Genomic DNA, 25,486 nt, shown 5'->3' on the forward strand with positions numbered 1-25,486 from the left:
CATTGTTAGCTAATGAATGTTTCCATGGTGACCAACGGCAACATGACAACGTTTCCATTGGTCCCTCTTCTTTAGAGAAGACCAGGAAATGATGGATACACGGATCGTGTTCAAATCAATAGGCACGCAATGACTCTAAATAATAATGATCACGCAACCAAACACACATTCAGACTAAAGGAACCAGCCTGTTTGGAAAATGAGAGAAGTAGAAAGTACAGGTATTTGGGTTCAACATGTAAGAAGTAGAAAGTACAGGTATTTGGGTTCAACATGTAAGAAGTAGAAAGTACAGGTATTTGAGTTCAACATGTGAGAAGTAGAAAGTACAGGTATTTGGGTTCAAAGTGTAAGAAGTAGAAAGTACAGGTATTTGGGTTTAACATGTAAGAAGTAGAAAGTACAGGTATTTGGGTTTAACATGTAAGAAGTAGAAAGTACAGGTATTTGTGTTCAAAATGTAAGAAGTAGAAAGTACAGGTATTTGGGTTTAACATGTAAGAAGTAGAAAGTACAGGTATTTGTGTTCAAAATGTAAGAAGTAGAAAGTACAGGTATTTGGGTTTAACATGTAAGAAGTAGAAAGTACAGGTATTTGGGTTCAAAGTGTAAGAAGTAGAAAGTACAGGTATTTGAGTTCAAAATGTAAGAAGTAGAAAGTACAGGTATTTGGGTTTAACATGTAAGAAGTAGAAAGTACAGGTATTTGGGTTCAAAGTGTAAGAAGTAGAAAGTACAGGTATTTGGGTTCAAAGTGTAAGAAGTAGAAAGTACAGGTATTTGAGTTCAACACGTAAGAAGTAGAAAGTACAGGTATTTGAGTTCAACATGTAAGAAGTAGAAAGTACAGGTATTTGAGTTCAACATGTAAGAAGTAGAAAGTACAGGTATTTGAGTTCAACATGTAAGAAGTAGAAAGTACAGGTATTTGAGTTCAACATGTAAGAAGTAGAAAGTACAGGTATTTGTGTTCAAAATGTAAGAAGTTAAAGTAAAAAGTCGTCAGAAAAATAAGTAGTGGAGTAAAGTACTGATACCAGAAACATGTACTGAAGTACAGTAACAAAGTATTTGTACTCCACTACTTCCCACCTCTGCTTATGCATGGCGGCTCTCCAGCAAACACACCACTAGTTACTGATCTGAAGTACAGAAATGTGTCCGTCATTCCTCCTGCCTCCACACAATAAACTGCACATTTAATTACAGACAGGCTACGGTCTAACCTAATATGTTATTCTACAGCATGCAGGCTGACTATGAATCATGTATGAACTCAGATAAAGACTTAATCACATGACGACCACAACAGAGCCGGCCAGCTAACCAATCAGAGCATACTGGGCTCTGGTTTCAGACAGAGGGTGAAAACAGGTGCTGCAGCACAGGCAGTATTTGAAATATAAAAGAGCTTTTTGAACATTAAAGCATGGAGACATGTCCCAGTAGAGACACTACATACTGATATACACCTGAACATCAGCAGGAGAGGACTCTTTAAAGTAGAGACACTACATACTGATATACACCTGAACATCAGCAGGAGAGGACTCTTTAAAGTAGAGACATTACATACTGATATACACCTGAACATCAGCAGGAGAGGACTCTTTAAAGTAGAGACACTACATACTGATATACACCTGAACATCAGCAGGAGAGGACTCTTTAAAGTAGAGACACTACATACTGACATACATCTGAACATCAGCAGGAGAGGACTCTTTAAAGTAGAGACACTACATACTGATATACACCTGAACATCAGCAGGAGAGGACTCTTTAAAGCAGAGACACTACATACTGATATGAACCTGAACATCAGCAGGAGAGGACTCTTTAAAGTAGAGACCCTACATACTGATATACACCTGAACATCAGCAGGACAGGACTCTTTAAAGTAGAGACACTACATACTGATATACACCTGAACATCAGCAGGAGAGGACTCTTTAAAGTAGAGACACTACATACTGATATACACCTGAACATCAGCAGGAGAGGACTCTTTAAAGTAGAGACACTACATACTGACATACATCTGAACATCAGCAGGAGAGGACTCTTTAAAGTAGAGACACTACATACTGATATACACCTGAACATCAGCAGGAGAGGACTCTTTAAAGCAGAGACACTACATACTGATATGAACCTGAACATCAGCAGGAGAGGACTCTTTAAAGTAGAGACCCTACATACTGATATACACCTGAACATCAGCAGGACAGGACTCTTTAAAGTAGAGACCCTACATACTGATATACACCTGAACATCAGCAGGAGAGGACTCTTTAAAGTAGAGACACTACATACTGATATACACCTGAACATCAGCAGGAGAGGACTCTTTAAAGTAGAGACACTACATACTGATATGAACCTGAACATCAGCAGAATTGAAAGTAAAAAAGGATCACCATTAGTTATGTTTATCAGACAGTGCAGCCCTAAAGGCAATAATGCCACTGATGCAGCAGTCTGTGGTTTTGTTTGTTGTCAGCAATGATGGCTTTTATCAAATGTAGGTTACCCGGTGTCCGCCTTCAATGCACTCTCCTTCCTTGTTGTGGAGCAGCTGGGGAAGGATGGCGGCGCCCAGAGAAATATATCTGTTTGACCCAGATCCAGTACAGTAGTTGCTGTGTTTGCACTCAGTTACACCCCTGCACTGTTCTCCAGGAACTCCGCTGTTTAACTACTCACTGTCCAATGAAGGGTGCAGGGATGACGTATTTCAAACAAAGGTTTATGATACTTACTCATTTAGTTCAGAAGAATAATCTCCACATATTAACACCACTTAATGATTTCTGAAGTAAAAAGCTAATGTTGGGCTATAAAGGAACTACAGCACGGTCACATGACTTCAAGTCACCACCACTAAGCTAAAGGAGGCTACAGTAATGTTAAAACACAGATTCCGTAATTGACTTTTTGTATTACATGTTTTATATGTAGTTTAAATGAAAGTTCAGAGTATAGCCATACACCAAGATATTTAAAGCTATCAACTTTATGCAGAAAAGTGCCATCCTTACATGTTATTACTACATTAGGTTTGGATTTGAGCCTCTGCCTGGTACCAAAGACCATAAGATTTTGTTTTGTTACTGACTTCACGTCACCACCGCTAAGCTAAAGGAGGCTAATGTTGGGCTATAAAGGAACTACAGCACGGTCACATGACTTCACGTCACCACCGCTAAGCTAAAGGTGGCTAATGTTGGGCTATAAAGGAACTACAGCACGGTCACATGACTTCACGTCACCACCGCTAAGCTAAAGGAGGCTAATGTTGGGTTATAAAGGAACTACAGCACGGTCACATGACTTCACGTCACCACCGCTAAGCTAAAGGTGGCTAATGTTGGGTTATAAAGGAACTACAGCACGGTCACATGACTTCACGTCACCACCGCTAAGCTAAAGGAGGCTAATGTTGGGTTATAAAGGAACTACAGCACGGTCACATGACTTCACGTCACCACCGCTAAGCTAAAGGTGGCTAATGTTGGGCTATAAAGGAACTACAGCACGGTCACATGACTTCACGTCACCACCGCTAAGCTAAAGGTGGCTAATGTTGGGTTATAAAGGAACTACAGCACGGTCACATGACTTCACGTCACCACCGCTAAGCTAAAGGTGGCTAATGTTGGGCTATAAAGGAACTACAGCACGGTCACATGACTTCACGTCACCACCGCTAAGCTAAAGGTGGCTAATGTTGGGCTATAAAGGAACTACAGCACGGTCACATGACTTCACGTCACCACCGCTAAGCTAAAGGAGGCTAATGTTGGGCGTGATGACGTTTAGTCGTCTCATTTAGACACTTGTTAGCAACCTCTGTTTTTAAATTCACAAGTGGAGGACGTATGTTATGTCGAAGAACAAAACGTCTCTTCTTGGCTCGTTTAAACCACAGACCTTATTTCAGACAAAAAAAACGATCAGAAAACCATTGACTTCCAGACCATGGGACACAAAGTAGTAAAATGCTGAATTTTGTGCTAGCCTGAAGCGTTAATGCAATCGCCAGAAAAAATGCTGACTCTTTCCGGGCTATGCACTCATTACTTGATCTCTCTTTTGGGCTCTAACGGCTTAAATATCACCATCCACTGCCCCTGAGAACGGCCCACAGTGGGCTTTTGTGCTGCAAAGTCAAGCTGGTGTGAAACAGCCAGAGAAAGGGTGGGAAACAGGCCAATCCCCCCCCCCCTCCTACTCAGGTTTACAGCAGAGGACGATGTGGACTCGTTCTCTAAATGACTGTCTCATGATCTGCACTGTGTCTGCTCAGAATCACAACTTTGTGCTAAAGACACGCCTCAGAGTCCCCCTTGTTATGGGCAGAGCAGAATGGGAGTTCACCCGAAGAGAGAAACAGTTAAGAAAGGAGCCTCTGTGAAGCTGCTGTATGTGGGCAGAGGTGGGAAGTAACTAAGTACATTTACTCAAGTACACTTTTGAGGTACTTGTAGTTTACTTGAGTGTTTTAATTTATTGCTACTGTTTACTTCTACTCCACTACAGTTCAGAGGTACATGGTGTACTTCTACTCCACTACATGTATTTAACACCTTTAGTTACTTCACAGATGTGGATGAATGATGTGAAATCTAATCAAGTGTTAAATCAGACTTTAGTTCCACCTGGAGTAAATCCACCAGCTACCCTGCAGTATACAAAGTCATTCAAACTAGCTGCACCTTTACCAGCTTTGAGAACACTTTCATGATCAATCATTATAAAACATATCATATCTATTATTCTGAAATGGACCAATCTGCAAAATGACTACTTTTACTGTCTTTCACTATATTTAGATGAGAATACTTTTCTACTTTCACTTGAGGAACATTTTGAATGCAGGACTTTTACTGTAACAGAGTATTCCTACACTCTGGGACTATTACTTTTACTCAAGTACAAGATCTGAGTACTTCTACTTTTACTCAAGTACAAGATCTGAGTACTTCTACTTTTACTCAAATACAAGATATGATATGAGTACTTCTACTTTTACTGAAGTACATGATCTGAGTACTTCTACTTTTACTCAAGTACAAGATCTGAGTACTTCTACTTTTACTCAAGTACATGGTCTCAGTACTTCTACTTGTACTCAAGTATAAGATCAGAGTACTTCTACTTTTATTAAAGTACAAGATCTAAGTACTTCTACTTTTACTCAAGTACCAGATCTGAGTACTTCTACTTTTACTCAAGTACATGGTCTAAGTACTTCTACTTGTACTCAAGTATAAGATCAGAGTACTTCTACTTTTATTAAAGTACAAGATCTAAGTACTTCTACTTTTACTCAAGTACCAGATCAGAGTACTTCTACTTTTACTCAAGTACAAGATCTGAGTACTTCTACTTTTACTCAAGTATAAGATCAGAGTACTTCTCCCACCTCTGTATGTCGGCGTTGTTGAAAATGAAAAACACTGAAGCTGTTGCAGGTTTCCAGACTGAAGGGGGGTTTAAAGTTTGCAGGAGAAGGTGGTTCTGTCAGGCCTTTTGTAAACACTTCCCTTTTAGCCCTTAAAGAGGCCCTATTGTACTTAATTGGGTTTTCTCTTTCCTGTAATGTGTTCTTTATGTTTTAGTGCATGTTAATGGTCTGCAGAGGCTAAAATCCCTGTCTTCAGGTGGAGTTGATCGCCCACACACGATTCTGAAATGGGCCACGCTACATAATGAGTACTTTTACTTGTTTGTAATTTAGGTATATTTTGATGCTCACGTTGGTATTTTCACTTGAGTACGACTTGAAATGCAGGACTTTCCATAGAGTATTTTTACACTGAAGCAATGCCTCTTTTACTTCGAGAAAATATCTTCTTCCACGGCTGTTAGTCCATACTTTAAATGCAGCAGCACCTTTGCAGTAAGACATGGTTTTAATCACCAGCTGCAGCTTTGTAACACGCTTTTAAACTGTCTACTGTAATGCTTAACGTCAAGTCAGACTCCTTCAGATCCTCACCAGCCTGTGCATCAACGAGGTGAAACACTAATCATTAACTTCACGGCGGCATAATAATAATAATAATAATAATACATTTTATTTGTATTGCACTTTACATTTGAAACAAACCTGAAAGTGCTACAGTACATAATAAAAAAAGATAAAGAAAACCATTTGCAAGAGTCAAAATGTATAAACAGGTTAAAAAACAAGTTTAAAAACACGTTTTAAAAAGGAGAGGCAGGGTTATTAAAACCGGCTTAAAAAGCTAACCAAATGCTTTGTTAAAATGGTAGGTTTTTAGTGCTCTCTTAAAAGTGTTCACAGGTTGAGGAGCTCTGAGATGGTCTGGGAGTGAGTTCCACAGCCGGGGGGCAGCTGCACAGAAAGCTCGATCTCCCATAGTGCGGAGGTTGGTGTGCCGTTCCTTCAGCTTGTTAGTATTTCCCGAGCGGAGGCTGCGGGTGGCGGTTTGTGGTTCAATCAATTCCTCGAGGTAGGGGGGGGCATTTCCGTGGATACACTGGTGTGTTAACAGGGTGATTTTGAATTCTGTCCGGGAGGTGATGGGAAGCCAGTGCAGTGATTTGAGAATGGGGGTGATGTGCTCGTATTTGCGCACTCTCGTCAGGATCCTAGCAGCGCTGTTCTGTACGTATTGGAGCTTTTGAAGGCTCTTGCTAGGGATCCCGACGAGAAGTGCATTACAGTAGTCCAACCTGGAGGAGACAAAGGCGTGGACCAACTTTTCGGCGTCAGGAAGAGTGAGGGCGGGGCGGAGTTTAGCTATATTTCTAAGGTGGAAGAAGGATGTTTTGCAGAGGTGTTTGATGTGGGTCTCATAGTTGAGGCAGGGGTCCATTTTGACGCCCAGGTTGGTGACAACGGATGAGAGGGGGAAGGTCCTGGTAGGAGAAGGTGATGCTTGTTATGGGGGATGATTTAACTTGGTGTGGGGTGCCGATGAGAATGGCCTCGGTTTTGGAGCTGTTGAGTTGTAGAAAGTTTTGTTTCATCCACGCCTTTATCTCCTCCAGGCAGATGGTGATTGTGGATGAAGGTGATGGTGACGGGGATGACAGTGGGACTGCAGAGCGGGGGGGACAGGGGGGGTCCATTTTTATGTAGAGCTGTGTGTCATCAGCATAGCAATGGAATGATAGTCCATGCCTGCTGATGACACGGCCGAGGGGGAGCATATACAAGGTGAATAGGGTGGGGCCAAGCACGGATCCTTGGGGTACACCACAAGTGACGGGTTGGGTGGGGGAATGAGCACCTCCCATGGAGACGCACTCAGTCCTTCCGGTCAGGTAGGACCGGAACCAGTCCAGGGAGGTTTCACAGAGTCCGATGGTGGAGTGGAGACGATTGAGGAGGATGGTGTGATCAACAGTGTCAAAAGCTGCAGTGAGGTCCAGGAGGATGAGGAGGGAGGGGGAGCCATTGTCAGAAGCAGTGAGGATAAAGAGCAGCGTCGACTCCTTCCTTGTTCAATGTGAGCTACGGGATATTATGCAACTTGTTATGTCACTTCTGCAATGGGTGGGTCTGATAGTAAGCAAAGAATCGGCTTTTGAGGGTTTCCAAACAACAATTGATCTAACCGAGACTTCTCCTAAATTGGGGAATTTACTGGTAATAAGATTTTTGTCAGAAGACGTCATGTTGGTTTCCCAAATTGTACTAGTGGAAATTACACTGAATCAAAAACAGACAGAGGTTTCTTTCTTACATTTAGCAGTTAAAATGTAATTTAATTATATCTTTCACTCAAAAAGCACAAAACTGCCATTTAGGAATGTATAGCTCCATGGTTAATTAAAGAGATCATATGCTGTCTGTACTTTAAATAGTCCTCTCCTGCTGATGTTCAGGTGTATATCAGTATGTAGTGTCTCTACTTTAAAGAGTCCTTTCCTGCTGATGTTCAGGTGTATATCAGTATGTAGTGTCTCTACTTTAAAGAGTCCTTTCCTGCTGATGTTCAGGTGTATATCAGTATCAGTATTTTTTCCCTTTTCTTTTTTTCTTCACTATTATCTGTAAAGCGTCTTTGAGCACCTGTAAAAGCGCTAACAAATTAAATCTATTATTATTATTATTATTATTACTTTAAAGAGTCCTCTCCTGCTGATGTTCAGGTGTATATCAGTATGTAGTGTCTCTACTTTAAAGAGTCCTCTCCTGCTGATGTTCAGGTGCATATCAGTATGTAGTGTCTCTACTTTAAAGAGTCCTCTCCTGCTGATGTTCAGGTGTATATCAGTATGTAGTGTCTCTACTTTAAAGAGTCCTCTCCTGCTGATGTTCAGGTGTATATCAGTATGTAGTGTCTCTACTTTAAAGAGTCCTCTCCTGCTGATGTTCAGGTGCATATCAGTATGTAGTGTCTCTACTTTAAAGAGTCCTCTCCTGCTGATGTTCAGGTGCATATCAGTATGTAGTGTCTCTACTTTAAAGAGTCCTCTCCTGCTGATGTTCAGGTGTATATCAGTATGTAGTGTCTCTACTTTAAAGAGTCCTCTCCTGCTGATTTTCAGGTGTATATCAGTATGTAGTGTCTCTACTTTAAAGAGTCCTCTCCTGCTGATGTTCAGGTGTATATCAGTATGTAGTGTCTCTACTTTAAAGAGTCCTCTCCTGCTGATGTTCAGGTGTATATCAGTATGTAGTGTCTCTACTTTAAAGAGTCCTCTCCTGCTGATGTTCAGGTGTATATCAGTATGTAGTGTCTCTACTTTAAAGAGTCCTCTCCTGCTGATGTTCAGGTGTATATCAGCATGTAGTGTCTCTACTTTAAAGAGTCCTCTCCTGCTGATGTTCAGGTGTATATCAGTATGTAGTGTCTCTACTTTAAAGAGTCCTCTCCTGCTGATGTTCAGGTGTATATCAGTGTGTAGTGTCTCTACTTTAAAGAGTCCTCTCCGGACTGTGGCTCCAGACTTTCAGACAGAATCACTGTTTCTATCAGCAGAGTGAGCGGCTGGCACACTATTTTGAGAAGCTGTTCGGCAACCACTGCGTCAACAAAGTCACAAGCGATGTCCCTCCCTCTTCCTCACACAGTGTAGCACTGTGAAGGTGTTACTGTACGTCAGAGATCCTGCAGCAACATGACAAAGGGCTGATGGGAAACATGAGAAGTGGACAAACTGGTTTCCTCAGTCTGTTCTTCTTCATGTGGAAAAAAAGAAACATTACATAACATGTCCTCTGATGACGACTGACAGCATGAGGAGTTCACTGTCAAACTGAAAGCTCATAACTGCAGCCAAGTCTCCATATTATTATTATTATTATAATATGTATTATATTCAGACTGGAGGTTCTAATGCATATCATATCCCAGGTTCCTTCACTGATCCAGAACCTTCTGTGCACACCATGCTTAATTCTTGTATTTGAGATGTCACAAATAATCTAAAGTATGTATACTATTTCTTCTGATACTGTTAATGGTTTGATTGCAAGCAAAAAAAGTGTTTGTTACATGCCGCTTTACAGAAGCACGTTGCCCATAAACTACATGTCCCACAATGCATCTCATTTTGTGACACTGAAGAGACTTGCAATTATGATTTGCACTAGACTTCTGTTCAGACGTTGTTAATTATGATGTTGTTACCCTATCCGATAATAATCCAATGCAGAGGCAATAATGTAATATAATTCAAATATGTATTTGTTCATTTTAATTCATTTCTTATTTTAAAGTTACTTAACTGTAACTATTTCGATCTCTCTGTCTGTACACACAAACTGAAAGATTGACAATAAAGTTGACTTTGACTTAAATAAAAAACATCTTTCTGGTGAGTTTCGTGCACTGTGTCGTACCGAGGGTGGATTTGCGCAGCTGGAAGGACTCGAAGTTCTCCTGCAGGCGGGCGTATCTCTGGGTCAGCGTCTCCTTCCTCTGCTCCAGGCGGGGCTGCAGGTCCAGGTTCTGCTCAGCGAGGGTCCGGTTGCTCACCAGCGTCGTCTCCTTGCTCTGCTGCACCCCCTGCATCTGGAAAATACAACAAAAAAAAAGAACATGTCAGAATTATATTCATCAGAATTCCTTTATCCCGCAACGGGGACATTTGCGGTATTGTAACAGCAAGAGTATAGTGCAGTATGCAAAAGAAGTGAATATCGGCTATGAATCAGAACACCAAACGGGCCAGTTTCCACACAACCCCCACAAGTCTCTTCCCATATTTAGAAAGACAGATCATAAGAAATGTGTCACAGATCTGTTTCACAATCTGCAGCTTTTTCTACAGGAAGAACACTTCAGTTCAATGCTTCTACCTATCCATTGGGGTTTGGATTATTGCAGAAACAAACGTTTACGATATTTACACTTTTAGTTCAGCAGGATAATCTCCACATGTTCGCACCACTTTATGCTTTCTGAAGTAAAAAGCTAACGTTAGGATATAAAGGAACTACAGCACGGTCACATGACTTCACGTCACCACCGCTAAGCTAAAGGAGGCTAATGTTGGGCTATAAAGGAACTACAGCACGGTCACATGACTTCACGTCACCACCGCTAAGCTAAAGGAGGCTAATGTTGGGCTATAAAGGCACTACAGCACGGTCACATGACTTCACGTCACCACCGCTAAGCTAAAGGAGGCTAAAGTTGGGCTATTAAGCAGTTTATGACAAGAAGAAGCATCAAAACCTGCAACTTGAGGACCATATTTCTTGAACAAAAAGATCTCCTGTTATTTCTTAAATTACTCATTTCACACATCCAACCAACATGTTATATTCTCAGCCAGGGAAACTCTAAAAATACACTCCCACTTGTTATGGAATAGTCTCTAAAAGTGAAAGAGCCAGGCCTTGTTTGGCGGTTAGACTGAGGGAAAACAACATTTTAGGCAGGAAAAGCAGCTAAAGATGTCTATTACTGCTCCTTGCACCATCACATCCTGAGGACAGCAGCCTCCCTTCTTTCATCCAGGCTGAAGACACAGACCTTTAAATAGCATCCATAACTGCAGGCCTGTTCTGTCAAACCGACACATAATGTTTACCGGGGAACTGCTCGACTAATCCATTAAAAGGCTGAAATAATCTCAGGAAATGTAGGTTAAGAGCTGGATGGACCACAGAGCTGGATGCTGGAGAGCTAATAACGAACAGTAAGATGGTACATTCACTCAAGCACTGTAGTTAAGTACAATTTGGAGGCACTTGAACTGAGTATTTCCATTTTATACAACTCTAAATTTGCGCTAAAAACATTGACGTCTATGTACGTAAACCTGACGTTCGAATAGAAGAAGTATTCAGATCTTTTACTTTGGTAAAAGTACTAATACCCATTCACTCAAGTGCTGTACTTTTTGGATGCACTTTAAGTGAGTATTTTCCATATTGTGCTACATAACTTACTCAAAAAACGTTGACGTCTCCCAACGTAAACCGGATGTCTGGTGGAAGGAGTATTCAGACCCTTTACTTTGAAAGTACTAATACCCAGTTGTGAAATGTAATAAAGTACATTCACTCAAGTACTGTACTCAAGCACATTTTTGCGGGACCTTAACCGAGTATTTCCATTTTATGCTACTTGCAAGAAATCATTGATGTTTAAGTTAAACCTGACGTATGGTGGAAGGAGCATTCTGACCCTTTACTTTGATAAAAAGTACAAATACCCAGTTTTTAAATGTAATAAAGTACTCTCACTCAAGACCTATTTTTAATAACAATTTTGAGGTACTTGTACTTGAGTATTTCCATATAATGCTACATAACTTATTTAAAAAACTTTGATGTAACTAAAACTGGCTTTTTGTTGGAAATATGTTCTAATAATTTGGTAAAAGTACTAAAAACCAGTTGTGAAATGTAATGAAGGATATTCACTGAAGCACATTTTTGAGGTACCTTAACTGAGTATTTCCATTTTATGTTACTCATACTTGTAATTGTTGATGTCTAACTACGTAAACCTGACCTCTGGTGAAAGTACAAATACCCAGTTGTAAAATGTAATAAAGTAATCTCACTCAAGACCTATTTTTTAATAACAATTTTGAGGTACTTGTACTTAGAGTATTTCCATTTAATGCTACATAACTTACTTAAAAAACGTTGATACAAGTACAATTTGGAGGTACTTGAGTATTTCCAATGTATGCTACTTCACACTTCTACTCTACCAATACATAATATGCCACTCTTTCATTTGTTTTAAAAATGTGATGTTTATCTTTTATTGTTCTTGTTTGAATTCAATATTCAAAATTGTTCCGATTGGTCGCTTAATTGTTTGAGCCAATCAAGCCTCTCCGGTACGACATAAACGCACAACATGACTCTTACCATTAATAACCTAATTTCCAAAAAGCATTGTGTACATTAAAATATATTTATTTATAGCTGAGACCCTGATCTAGGATGGCTGGAAAAAAGACTCAAATGTATAATAAACCAGAAAATAAGGCAAAAATAAATACATAAATAGCAGCACATTTAGTCTGGGTAGTCTCTAGTCTAGTCTCTAAAGCCCTAAAATAAATCTTAACAAATATCCTTACACTTTATCTGGGAACTGACCAACAATTGTTAATTATTTTGATCTCCTAAAACTCAATTTTCTATTCGAAAAGTACTGAAATATTATTATTAAAGCTAGACCCATATTAGCGGACAATAGCTTATTATAGATATGTCCTTATTGTTTTTTTGTTGGCATGCTAAGCTGGGTTTGAAGTTATTTAGAAACCGTCTCCATCACATACTTCTTTCCCCAGAGATCACTGATATTGATTTATACTGCAAAATATCCTCATTATGCGTCTACGTCACAAATCTAAGGGATCCAGATAGAGAATAGTTGTTCATGTTATGCGTTTCTTTAAAAAAATACAAGCTGATATATCTGTAAAAGTATCAGCCTCGGTAATCCATCACCTGCAGTGGGATTGTAAATCATAAGGAACGTTTATACATGTTTGAATGTACCACAAATAAACAGCCATGGCACCAATATGTTATAAATCTGTTTTATTATAAACGGATGGAGCTGATCTTGAGCTTAGATTAGATTTCAGGCCTCAGGACGATAAGCTAAATGTGAGAGACGTTGCTCAGTTTGATCTTAACTCGCTAGGAAATGTAAAGTATAATAAAAAGCTTAAAGGACTGGAAAACTTAAGAGTGGTGCAGTGACGAGTCCTAAAACCCGGAAGTGAGATTTGACGTAGCCACCGCTGAGCTAAAGGAGGCTAATGTTGGGCTATAAAGGAACTACAGCACGGTCACATGACTTCACCACCGCTAAGCTAAAGGAGGCTAATGTGGGGTTATAAAGGAACAACAGCACGGTCACATGACTTCACCACCGCTAAGCTAAAGGAGGCTAATGTTGGGCTATAAAGGAACAACAGCACGGTCACATGACTTCACGTCACCACCGCTAAGCTGAAGGAGGCTAATGTTGGGCTATAAAGGAACAACAGCACGGTCACATGACTTCACGTCACCACCGCTAAGCTAAAGGAGGCTAATGTTGGGCTATAAAGGAACAACAGCACAGTCACATGACTTCACGTCACCACCGCTAAGCTAACGGTGGCTAATGTTGGGCTATAAAGGAACTACAGCACGGTCACATGACTTCACGTCACCACCGCTAAGCTAAAGGAGGCTAATGTTGGGCTATAAAGGAACTCCAGCACGGTCACATGACTTCACGTCACCACCGCTAAGCTAAAGGTGGCTAATGTTGGGCTATAAAGGAACTACAGCACGGTCACATGACTTCACGTCACCACCGCTAAGCTAAAGGAGGCTAATGTTGGGCTATAAAGGAACTCCAGCACGGTCACATGACTTCACGTCACCACCGCTAAGCTAAAGGAGGCTAATGTTGGGCTATACAGGAACTACAGCACGGTCACATGACTTCACGTCACCACCGCTAAGCTAAAGGTGGCTAATGTTGGGCTATAAAGGAACTACAGCACGGTCACATGACTTCACGTCACCACCGCTAAGCTAAAGGTGGCTAATGTTGGGCTATAAAGGAACTACACCACGGTCACATGACTTCACGTCACCACCGCTAAGCTAAAGGTGGCTAATGTTGGGCTATAAAGGAACTACAGCACGGTCACATGACTTCACGTCACCACCGCTAAGCTAAAGGCAGCTAATGTTGGGCTATAAAGGAACTACAGCACGGTCACATGACTTCACGTCACCACCGCTAAGCTAAAGGTGGCTAATGTTGGGCTATAAAGGAACTACACCACGGTCACATGACTTCACGTCACCACCGCTAAGCTAAAGGTGGCTAATGTTGGGCTATAAAGGAACTCCAGCACGGTCACATGACTTCACGTCACCACCGCTAAGCTAAAGGTGGCTAATGTTGGGCTATAAAGGAACTACAGCACGGTCACATGACTTCACGTCACCACCGCTAAGCTAAAGGTGGTGACCACTTCCTGGGTGTTTCACAATGTAGAGGAAGGCTGCTCCAGAGCCACTATTTCAAGCATACTACGTCATTGAGTGCCGCCGAAGGACTGTTCCAATGTCCAGCATAGGGCTGCACGATATTGCGATATATATTGCGTTTTCTTTAACTATATTTAACCGGATGAAGGATTTTAGTCACGGACGTCTGGATCTTAACTGGTAGACTCATCATACGTTAAGTCATGATCTAACATGTCATGATAATGCAGGTTGCTTACCCTCAAATAAGGGGGTTCATCTGTGAATGAAGAAGAGAAGAACCTGTTTGTATCCAAAATACTTCCAGATGGCAGACGTTGCTTTTCTTTTTGGAAGTAAATCTTCATTCTCGCCGGTTTTGTCCTCCTGTCCCTCGCTCATGTTTTACTTGATGGTCTGCAAACTAGCGGGGCGGGGCCTGCTGTGATCTAATCAAGAATGATTGTGATTGGTGGTTTGCTGTGCATGCAGAGCCTGCATGTCACTCACTCAAGTACCCCTGACATGAGAGGAGCGCAAGTTTTCCTTTTTTAGCAAGCAGCAAAATAATTGTAACATGACGTGTTTGAGTTAATTTACCTACTTCATATCGCACGTCCTAAAAAAAAAATGACACGATATATCGTTCAGCCCTAGTCCAGCATACTTAGAATTCTACTGGAAACCGATTGCTCCTTATGCTATGACCGCACTGTTTGGTGTAACCCCACCCACATGGCCACCCTCTTCTCTGGAGACAGCCTACATAGCCTTTGTTACTCTACTAGCCAGACACCTGATATTGCTCATGTGGAAGTCTCCAATATCCCCTTCACACACCTCGTGGTTAAAAGAAGTCCTAAATTCAGCCAAACTCGAGAAAATAAGGTGCATACTGAGGGGCTCCCTGGGGAGATTCCACAAGATGTGGAACCCCTTCTACAAGTATATACGGGAGCTGGACATGCCGGATGTCTCTGTACAATAGGGTGGTGGGCCTGCGGTGTTAAACTGTGATTAGTGGGCGGCTGACTGACCAACAAGTGCTATGTTTTTATTTGATGTATTTGGTCTTTTTGTTCCATTTATACACATTGTTTGATTTCTACTTTTGCATTATGTTATTAATAATGGACTTAGACTCAGAGCCTTTAGATCTTGATTTTGTTGTTTGTTTGTCCTGTCGGACTTGAATCATAATGTTGTCACCCTACTTGTCTGCTAACTGCTATTGTGCTGTCTGTCTGGCTGTTTGTTTACAAAAAATAAAAATAACCTGTTTGATAAATGCACATTTTGTTCAGCCGGATAATCTCCACATGTCTAACAGACTTTTATAATGTTCGAATCATACATCTAATGTCCAGAAGCTAAATACTAACGTAATGCTTTAATTTAGGAACTACAGCCGAGTCCAGCAGCACGACTTCAACGTCACGCCAACTTCAGATCCATATTCAAACACACAGATTCTAGATGGAAGGAGTTGAAGCGTTTGTTTGAACAGTCTGCAGGAGGCAGGGACTTGCTCTCAAGCAGAACAGAAACTAACTTAGAGGAGTGTTTACGTGTTCGGTGTAATGACGTGCAACGGCCTCCATGACTTCTGTAGTCCTAGAAGATTATCAAAATGATTTAGAAAAGACTCATTGAATATATCGCACTGTGTATTTTAAAGACACGCAAGTTGCCTTTATTTTACAGCAGATTGCAGTGATGCATTTCGTCTGAAGGTTCGACACATTTAAGGTACATTTAAAAGGAAAAAGGGGATGCACCAACCCAAACAAATTCACGACAGAAGCATTTGCATTATTCAAAAAAGGCGAAACATGCTTCCTTCAGTGTTTGTTTTGCAAAATTGCAAGATTATAGCCTACAGCAAATCATTCATTCGACTCTAACACGTCACATTTTACCCAAATATACATAATTTCTCAAGCTAAATAATACATTCACACTATAGATATGTATATTTGGTGGTATTTAGGGTAAACTAGTGGGAAGATTAATGCTATTTGGAGATAATCTGCATGGGATGATGGCCACGCTTAGTGTGAAGGCAGATTATTTATATATTTATTTATTATTATCACAGTATTTCACTGAGGCAACACCAAGGAAGGTTCCTACGCTCACATTATATTATGTAATTCTCTTTTTTAATGGATGCTTACAATATGTTGCAATGCTTTTATGATGTGCAATAAAAGCTGTATTTATTGTCGAGTCAAATGTTTTTGTGTTTGTTTTTTGACTGCGTGTGGATATTTATTTGGTTGATTCACAATTTGTATTTAAAACAATCGCGCTCTAGACAAAATGTACTGTCCCTTTAAGTGCGCATTTGTTATTATTATAAAAAAAACAGAAGTGTGAAAGGTTTCCTATTATGCTATTTTAGACTAACTAATGACAACACAAAAGAAAACACATGGGAGCGGTGGAATGATGAGGAAGTGTCGGTGCGATTTACTCGGAAGACGCTACCCAGCAGCTTCTACTGAAGCCAGTCCCTAACTCCGGGGACTTCCAGCCGGGGACTTCGGGCGGCAGTAGGCTATACGCCGTGAAGTTGTTTGCGGCCTGCCAGTAAACCCAAAGCAGAAGAAGAAGAAGTGACGTCAGCGGCTTCATTTGACTAATCTTCCCTCAGGGACTTCCGGTGAGAACGCGATCTACTAGATAGTTCCAGGAACTAAAGAGTTCAGGAGGAATAAGTACTGGGGACTAAGTGGCTAAGGTGGGTTCCTTTTTAATTCCTGCTTCTTCACACATACTCTCTCCACTACAGGTTAGCTCTGAGTGTTAGCGATGCTAATGTAAACAAAGAACATATTACTTCCAGAACACGTCTCATTGTTTCTGATAGCAACTTTCTGATAGGCCTGTGGGTGTAAAGCCCGCCCACATTTCAGATATTACGTCATATCGGACGCAAATCTGGATCAGCTCCGTTGTTCCCCCGTTTTTAAAGATTTGGGTACGGAAGAAAAGAGAGAGGGTTTTATTTCCTGACCCTTTGTGAGTTCCCTGACACACCGGGGACACATCTTTATGTAGAGAAGACATCAAAAAGTGCATTTTGCATGATAGGAGACCTTTAGTATGCGTTAATATACTACGGCTATATAGTCAGAAGTGTTGACATGTGTTGATATACTTCAGCTCAGTGGCGTAGCCAGGAATTATTGTGTGGGTGGGCCTGGAGAAAAGTAGGTGGGCCAGGGGGAGACTTATTAAGCGTGGGGTCTGAGCTGAAACTTCATTAATGATTTTATTTATTTTTGAATGCACTAATTGAACATAAGCATAAACTAGCAGTGAAAACAAAAACATAGGCATGGCGGCCTCAGAATGTAAAACTGACATCAACATGACTGGCTCGGCGGCCACAGGTTGTTCATCCTTCACAGTCGCACAGTGGGCACAGACTGAGTGTTTTCACATTCAGCAAATGTGTTAATATACTACAGCTATATAGTTAATATACTACAGCTATATAGTTAATATACTACAGCTATATAGTTAATATACTTCAGCTATATAGTTAATATACTACAGCTATATAGTTAATATACTACAGCTATATAGTTAATATACTGCAGCTATATAGTTAATATACTACAGCTATATAGTTAATATACTACAGCTATATAGTTAATATACTACAGCTATATAATCATATGTGTTAATATAATACAGTTATATAGTTAATATGTGTTAATAATAATATGTGTTAATTTACTTCAGCTATAGTCAGAGGTTCCCATCACTCTCCAGTTACACTCGATGCTTTCTGACGCCCACTGCCTTTGTTCCAGTGGATTACAGAGAAATGATTCCTCATGCGCGTCTCAACTCGTCTGAATGTCTTCCATCCTTATGACTGACTTTCAAATCAACAACTGCAGCGTCATTGCAGTAAACAAGTCTCTCTGAGAGGGGAACTGACACATGGAGACGATGAGAGGGTGTGGATCAGAAACACACCTGACAACACAAAGGCCGACTCACAGCAGCAACACGCATTACAAAGCTAATAATAACCAACGTCATTCTTCTCTTGGAGGGGAATGGATCTGGAGCTCAGATTCAAGCTGCTCATTGTTTAAAGACGAGGCTTTTATCACTTAACTTAAACTCCTAGAGTGACAAGAGGCAAGAGAAAGTGTGTGTGTCCTGAGAGTGTCTCTTTGTAGTCCTTAGTGTCTCTTTGTAGGTTGCTCGACTCTTCAGGGATGTTTGCACTAGGGAGGGGAACGATTAATCGAATATTCAAAATGATTCAGGTATGGAATAATTCAATGTATGCGACAGTGCCATAGCTAAGTGTGTCAGGTCTAAAGGTGTGTTTTGCTCCGCTCACCGGTCCCTCACAGCGGGCAGAGCTGCAGCTGGTCTCTCTCTCTCTCTCGCGTCCGGTTATACTTCACTCGCGTTTATGTCCAAATCCATCAGATCTAGCTCGTTCTAATGATATGGCTGCTGCCCCTCCCTACACACAGACCACGCAGACTCAAACCTCATCTTATGCCCACATTCTAGCTGAGAGGGTCTTCTCTACAGCTGGCCTGATTGTGAATCGCCTCTCCCCTGAGTAGACATGCTCATATTCTTAAACAAGAATGAGTATTGAACAGCTGCATTCTGTGTACAGGCCCTGTTATAGGTTGTTGATCTCTGTTGTCACGGGTTACGTTCGTGTATGATCCCTCTTTAAATTAAAAAACAAGTTATGTTTTAAGCATGGAAGCTGTAGGCCTATAGCTGTCAACTGTTCAAACTGTGATCACCAGTTCAATACATTTGACAAATTCGACTTGGTTTCTATACTTAACATGTATTTATTTATTTATTAATAATTATAATTATTTATTTTTATAGGGTATGTACATTTCGGTTAGCCGTTTTTTGGGGGTCAAATATTTGAATAAACATGAATTCCTATCCCTAGTTTGCACACACGATAGCATTTCCTCTCGATATGACTAATATTAAACCCTTTAACAGAACGATGGCTGAGACTCTGAAAACACTGAAGCTTATCAGTAGCTTATCAGGACAAGGAGGGAGTTGAGATAGAGTGCAAAGTGGGGCAGCGGGGACACATTCAGTGGAAAGTCCCTGGTCTACTTGAGGAAGGCCATTAAAATGTCAATTCATGTAGCAAACTGCCTCAGATATATGGAGGTACGGACCTATTTCATTGGACACAAAAGTAGAAAGATGAATAAGTAAACAAGTGTTATGTGGAATAGAGGTGCTGTTAAACTGCTTTAAAGACTGATTACTCCTAGTTACTATACTGTTAGTTAATAAAGGTTTAAATTAGGGATGGGAATTTGAAAACAAATGTGTATTCGACCCCCAAAAAAAAAACGGTTAACCGAAATGTACATATCCTATAAAAAACATTTTTGGGCGGGAAATGTTTACAAAAAGAAAAAATAAATAATAATTTTGAAAAATAAATAAATACATGTTGAAATAAGCATCGAAACCAAGTCGAATTTGTCAAATGTATTGAACTGGTGATCACAGTTTGAACCGTTGACAGCTATAGGCCTACAGCTTTCAAGCTTAAAACATAACTTGGTTTTTAAATGAAAGAGGGATCAAACACGAACAACATCACGGGTTAGGGCAGTGGTTCTCAAACTTTTGCTGTCAGGCCCCCACTTTGGAGAAAAAAAAAGTCCGGCCCCCCTAACACAAATAGTCACTTAATGGGCCGAGTTAACATTTATTAAAATACATCAATATGAACGTGAGCATTCCTTTCAAAATAATAAAAAAAATCATTTTGCTTGAACAGTGATGATAAAACAATGCTCCATCAGTCTGTGGGCTCAAAAATAAATACATAATACAACTGTGCAATCCTTTTGTTTGAACGCAATGGATGAGACTAACATCACTGTAGTTATAAACACAGGAGTAATACTTGGGATTCCTGTTGTCATTGAGCTGGTTAATAATTCATATTCACAGATAACAGCGTTAAGTTATGTTTTCCTCGGTATCGCTCGACAGTCTTCATTTGAGTTTATCGTGAGGTTGAATTTAGGCCAAAGCTTACAATGTCAAGACTTTCTCAAAATGACCCAGCATTCCTAAAGCCATTTAAAAAGCAGTTTTCTAAAGACAGAAATACTGAATAAAAACAAGCTTTGTAGTCATTGAGGGTGTCTTTGTGACATCCTGTGTCATCGTGTGTCATTTCTGTCTCTTTGTAATCATTTTGAATATCGTTTTAGTAATTTAGTGACACAGTTTGAGCTTTCTTGAGTTTATTTATCTGTGATTTTGTGATTATTTGTATTCGTTTTTGACTGTTTGTAGTAAATGATTGTCTTTTTAGAGTAATTTTGTGTCTTTTTGTAGTAGTACGTGTCTATATGTAGTCATCTAGTGTCTCTCTGTAGTGGTTAGTGTTGGTAGTATTTAGTGTATTTTTGTAATTTAGTGTTTCTTTGTCGTATTTAGTGACTGTTTGAATCGTGTTGTCTCTATTTGTGGTCATTGTACACCTTCTTGTAGCAGATTTGTGATTATTAGTCTCTGGTTTTGTCTCTTGGTATTCAATTTCTGTCTCTTTTATAGTAATGTAGTGTCTCCTCATAGTGTGTCTTTGTATGGTCCCAAGGTTAACGACGTCTCACACATGTTACATTTCTCTCATCACACACATCCTCTCAGTTAATCTCACCCTCAATGTAAACCGAAGCAGCCATTTCCGTGTGTGTATGTGTGTATGTGTGTTTGCGTGTGTGTGTGTGTGTGTGTGTGTGTGTGTGTGTGTGTGTGTGTGTGTGTGTGTGTGTGTGTGTGTGTGTGTGTGTGTGTCCCAACAAAGAGAGATGAAACACGAACCTCCTCCATGTCCTGCACCATGTCGCTGAGCTTCTCGTCGTCCTCCAGGACTTCGTTGAGTTGGCTCATCGTGTAGGAACTGAACTTTTCGTTAAAACTCGACATTTCACGTCCTGTTTGTTTCTGTGCTTCAGATCCAGTGACAGCTGACTGAGCTCCACTCACCGGAAGTAGTTCCGCGGCGGTGCGTTCACGGGCTGTCGGACACGGCGCAGTTTACCTACAGTGGCGAAATATGGTCGAAACTAAGACATCGTTTAAATAAAATGTCATTATTAATAGTGATTTAGAGTCTCTTTGTGTGTACTTGCATTTGTTTTTTTGTCTGTTTTAAGTAAATGTGTGTCTTTTTGTAGTAATTTAGTGTCTCTTTCTATTATATTAGTGTCGCTTTCTAGTATATTAGGGTCTCTTTGTGTGTACTTGCATTTGTTTTTGTCTGTTTGTAGTCATCTAGTGTCTCTCTGTAGTCATTTAGTGTCTCTCTGTAGTCATTTAGTTTCTCTCTGTAGTCATTTAGTGTCTCTTTGTAGTCATTTAGTGTCTCTTTGTGTGTACTTGCATTTGTTGTTGTCTGTTTGTAGTCATTAAGTGTCTATTTGTAGTATTGAGTGTCTCTTGTAGTATTTAGTGTTTCTATTTGTAGTATTAAGTGTCTCTTGTAGTATTTAGTGTTTCTATTTGTAGTATTAAGTGTCTCTTGTAGTATTTAGTGTTTCTATTTGTAGTATTAAGTGCCTTTTCTTGGTGAGATGGCAGCTTCTTGTAGCAGTTTTGTGTCTATCTGTGGTTTTTGGTGACACTTTGTGGTCAGTTTGAGCCTTCTTCTTCTTGTGTTTCTTTCTCTGTGTTTTGTGAGTAGCCTACTATTCGTTTTTGTTTGTAAAAGTACACCGTTTACTTCTGAACTGTAGTGGAGTAGAAGTAAAAAGTAGCATACAATTAAAGTACAAGTAACTCAGCATTGTACTTAAGTAAAGTACTTGAGTAAATGTACTTAGTTACTTTACACCTCTGAAATTAACTGTACAAAAAAGAAAATAAATCGACAGCGCCCCTGTGTGTTTCTGTCGAGTACTGCTTTGTCTTTGGAGCTGAAATATTAAAACATATTTTCTTTAATGTCGTTCAAACATTATTATTATTATTAATAATTACTTAATTATTATTATTTATTAATTAATTATTATTAATTATTACATCATTAAATCATGTGTTATAACCGGTTATAACCAGAGACTATATGGTTGTAACTAAAGCCTTGAGGTTTAGCTCTAACACAGAAACAAAGCAAACACATCATGTTCCAACCAGGAGAAACACTTTTGAAATCAGCTCACTCTCAGACTTTCATGGATTTTAAAGAAGTTTTATTATTTTTTTGGTACATAGCAAATGACAGCATTTATTACAGTGATGTTGAACATCTCATGATTTCTGGAGGGTTCTGCTGTGTTCAGAATTCAAGACGATTTGCTTCATCGTAATCTCATGGAAACCAAATTGGTCAAAACTCTTCATGATAAAATCAAGAAGAATTTGTGATGCAAGATTTAAGCAAAATCATGAACAATCTTCAAATACAACATTTGTTAAAAAAAGCCACATCTAAAAACCTTAATAGGCGAAAGCTAAATTCTTCAGAAATGCAAAAAACAACAAAATGACTCAAAATTCTTATGAAGCAAAAACATTTCTCGGTTCCAAAATCACAACACTTGTTTACGGACAATGATAACATTTTAAGTTCGAAATAATTAGTCTCCTGAATTTGGGAAAATCCTAAATCACAAAAATATTCTGAGTTCTTTGAAAAAAGTTAAATTTTAAAGAAATGAAAATGTTTCATAAAAGTCCAAAAAGTAATGATTACATATTATTGATCATTTTGTGAAATAAGTTCAATCCTCAATAATACAAAAACAAGCACATCTTGATCACATAACAAAGCACATGACCTTTCAAAAAGGAAACTTCTACAAAATTATGTACATTTTGAATTACAACATGTTAATATTTAATATCTTATGGATTTGGGAATGCTCTCCAATAGGTGGAGTTCTTAAAAACAGCTCAATTACTACAAAATACAGAAAATAACATAAAACATGATATAACGTAAGAAAAATCCTGAATGATTGAAAATGATTCCAAACTGAGCTCAGTACATGTGAAATAAGAACATTAAAGAAAAGTTAAAATCTTATACATTTAGGCAAATTACAAATATAATCAGATTTCTCTGAAAAAGCTTCTTTTTTTTTTACAAACAATCTCTTCAGACCAAAATCAAGCTGAATTCTTCTGAAATAAAAAAACATCAGCGTTGTTGTGAAATAAGAAATGTGTGGACTATTTACTTTTGTTCAATTCCTATCTGGATATTGATCAGCTAAATCTGCTCCTGCTGCTGAAATGACCCATGTGACCCACGAGGGGATCAAATATCCTATCTCGCTGATCAGATGAATTGTTGTGAAAAACGTAACATTTTAAAAAGTGTACTTTGTTTCATTTGTTGATTGAATATTAAAAAACCTTGTTGTGATCGAGGTCTACAAATGCAACACTAGGTGGCGCTGTAACGCGTTCCTCCTGTTATCTCAGGGATCACTACATTAGACTCAAACACTGGGTTTTGTAACACTGTTTCTAGAGGATATGTGAACATTAATATATGGCATTAATTGGCCGACTTAGTTCCTGAGCGGCCTGGGTTGGTGTGTCTGGTTTCAAACTGCACCGACTGCATTGACTTTTCTAAATCAAACTAACTTGTGATGTTTTTTAAAGATCTTCATCTTCAGTGGGAACCAATGGGCTTGGAGCTGACAGGAAGTCAGGAAACATGAGGCACTCACACATTGCTGGTGACTTTCAGAGTGAAAGCTATATTTTCTAACGTTGGTTAAAAGCTATAAGAGCTGATGAACCCATGTGTGTGAGAGGAGCTCCTTGGAGCTGCTACTCTGCTCCCTGAGCTCCTTCCTCTTCAGCAGGAACACCCAGGTCATCCAGCTCAATGTCCTCCTGTCGGCTCGGCCTCCGCCCCCTGGTGGCCTGGAGAGACATGACAGCACACAGTGAGACTTCCTGCATCACTCCTGTTCAATAACACACACTGTTTCATTCAGTCAGAGGAACAACAACATGTTTCAGTCCCTCATCATTCAGTCAGTGGAACAACAACAACATGTTTCAGTCCCTCATCATTCAGTCAGTGGAACAACAACATGTTTCAGTCCCTCATCATTCAGTCAGTGGAACAACAACATGTTTCAGTCCCTCATCATTCAGTCAGTGGAACAACAACATGTTTCAGTACCTCATCATTCAGTCAGTGGAACAACAACATGTTTCAGTACCTCATCATTCAGTCAGTGGAACAACAACATGTTTCAGTCCCTCATCATTCAGTCAGTGGAACAACAACATGTTTCAGTCCCTCATCATTCAGTCAGTGGAACAACAACATGTTTCAGTCCCTCATCATTCAGTCAGTGGAACAACAACATGTTTCAGTCCCTCATCATTCAGTCAGTGGAACAACAACATGTTTCAGTCCCTCATCATTCAGTCAGTGGAACAACAACATGTTTCAGTCACTCATCATTCAGTCAGTGGAACAACAACATGTTTCAGTACCTCATCATTCAGTCAGTGGAACAACAACATGTTTCAGTACCTCATCATTCAGTCAGTGGAACAACAACATGTTTCAGTACCTCATCATTCAGTCAGTGGAACAACAACATGTTTCAGTCCCTCATCATTCAGTCAGTGGAACAACAACATGTTTCAGTACCTCATCATTCAGTCAGTGGAACAACAACATGTTTCAGTACCTCATCATTCAGTCAGTGGAACAACAACATGTTTCAGTACCTCATCATTCAGTCAGTGGAACAACAACATGTTTCAGTACCTCATCATTCAGTCAGTGGAACAACAACAACATGTTTCAGTACCTCATCATTCAGTCAGTGGAACAACAACAACATGTTTCAGTCCCTCATCATTCAGTCAGTGGAACAACAACATGTTTCAGTCCCTCATCATTCAGTCAGTGGAACAACAACATGTTTCAGTCCCTCATCATTCAGTCAGTGGAACAACAACATGTTTCAGTCCCTCATCATTCAGTCAGTGGAACAACAACATGTTTCAGT

The 25,486-nt window shown here is 39.8% G+C and overlaps 2 protein-coding genes across 5 annotated transcripts in view; both read right to left on the reverse strand.

Moving 5' to 3' along the window:
• Nucleotides 1-21,512, reverse strand: part of vps37ba (VPS37B subunit of ESCRT-I a) — a 30,063-nt gene extending 8,551 nt beyond the window's left edge. Inside the window, exons 1-2 of one of the 2 annotated variants that reach the window (XM_079688050.1) lie at nucleotides 21,318-21,512; nucleotides 9,828-9,999 (exon numbers count right to left, since the gene is read on the reverse strand). In XM_079688050.1, the coding sequence (XP_079544176.1) occupies nucleotides 9,828-9,999; nucleotides 21,318-21,422 (277 nt within the window). In that variant the 5' untranslated portion in view covers nucleotides 21,423-21,512. Of the gene's footprint in view, nucleotides 1-9,827; nucleotides 10,000-14,701; nucleotides 14,867-21,317 lie in introns of those variants that run through there. The other variant, XM_079688049.1, reaches the window with a different exon arrangement.
• Nucleotides 21,513-22,665: 1,153 nt separating this feature from the next.
• Nucleotides 22,666-25,486, reverse strand: part of LOC307043107 (scavenger receptor cysteine-rich type 1 protein M130-like) — a 50,358-nt gene continuing 47,537 nt past the window's right edge. For all 3 annotated transcript variants that reach the window (XM_079687351.1, XM_079687353.1, XM_079687352.1), the window contains one exon: nucleotides 22,666-24,377. In XM_079687351.1, the coding sequence (XP_079543477.1) occupies nucleotides 24,282-24,377 (96 nt within the window). In that variant the 3' untranslated portion in view covers nucleotides 22,666-24,281. The remainder of the gene's footprint in view (nucleotides 24,378-25,486) is intronic.

The sequence above is a fragment of the Notothenia rossii genome (assembly GCF_949606895.1).
Source record: "Notothenia rossii genome assembly, chromosome: 6".
NCBI lineage: Eukaryota > Metazoa > Chordata > Actinopteri > Perciformes > Nototheniidae > Notothenia > Notothenia rossii.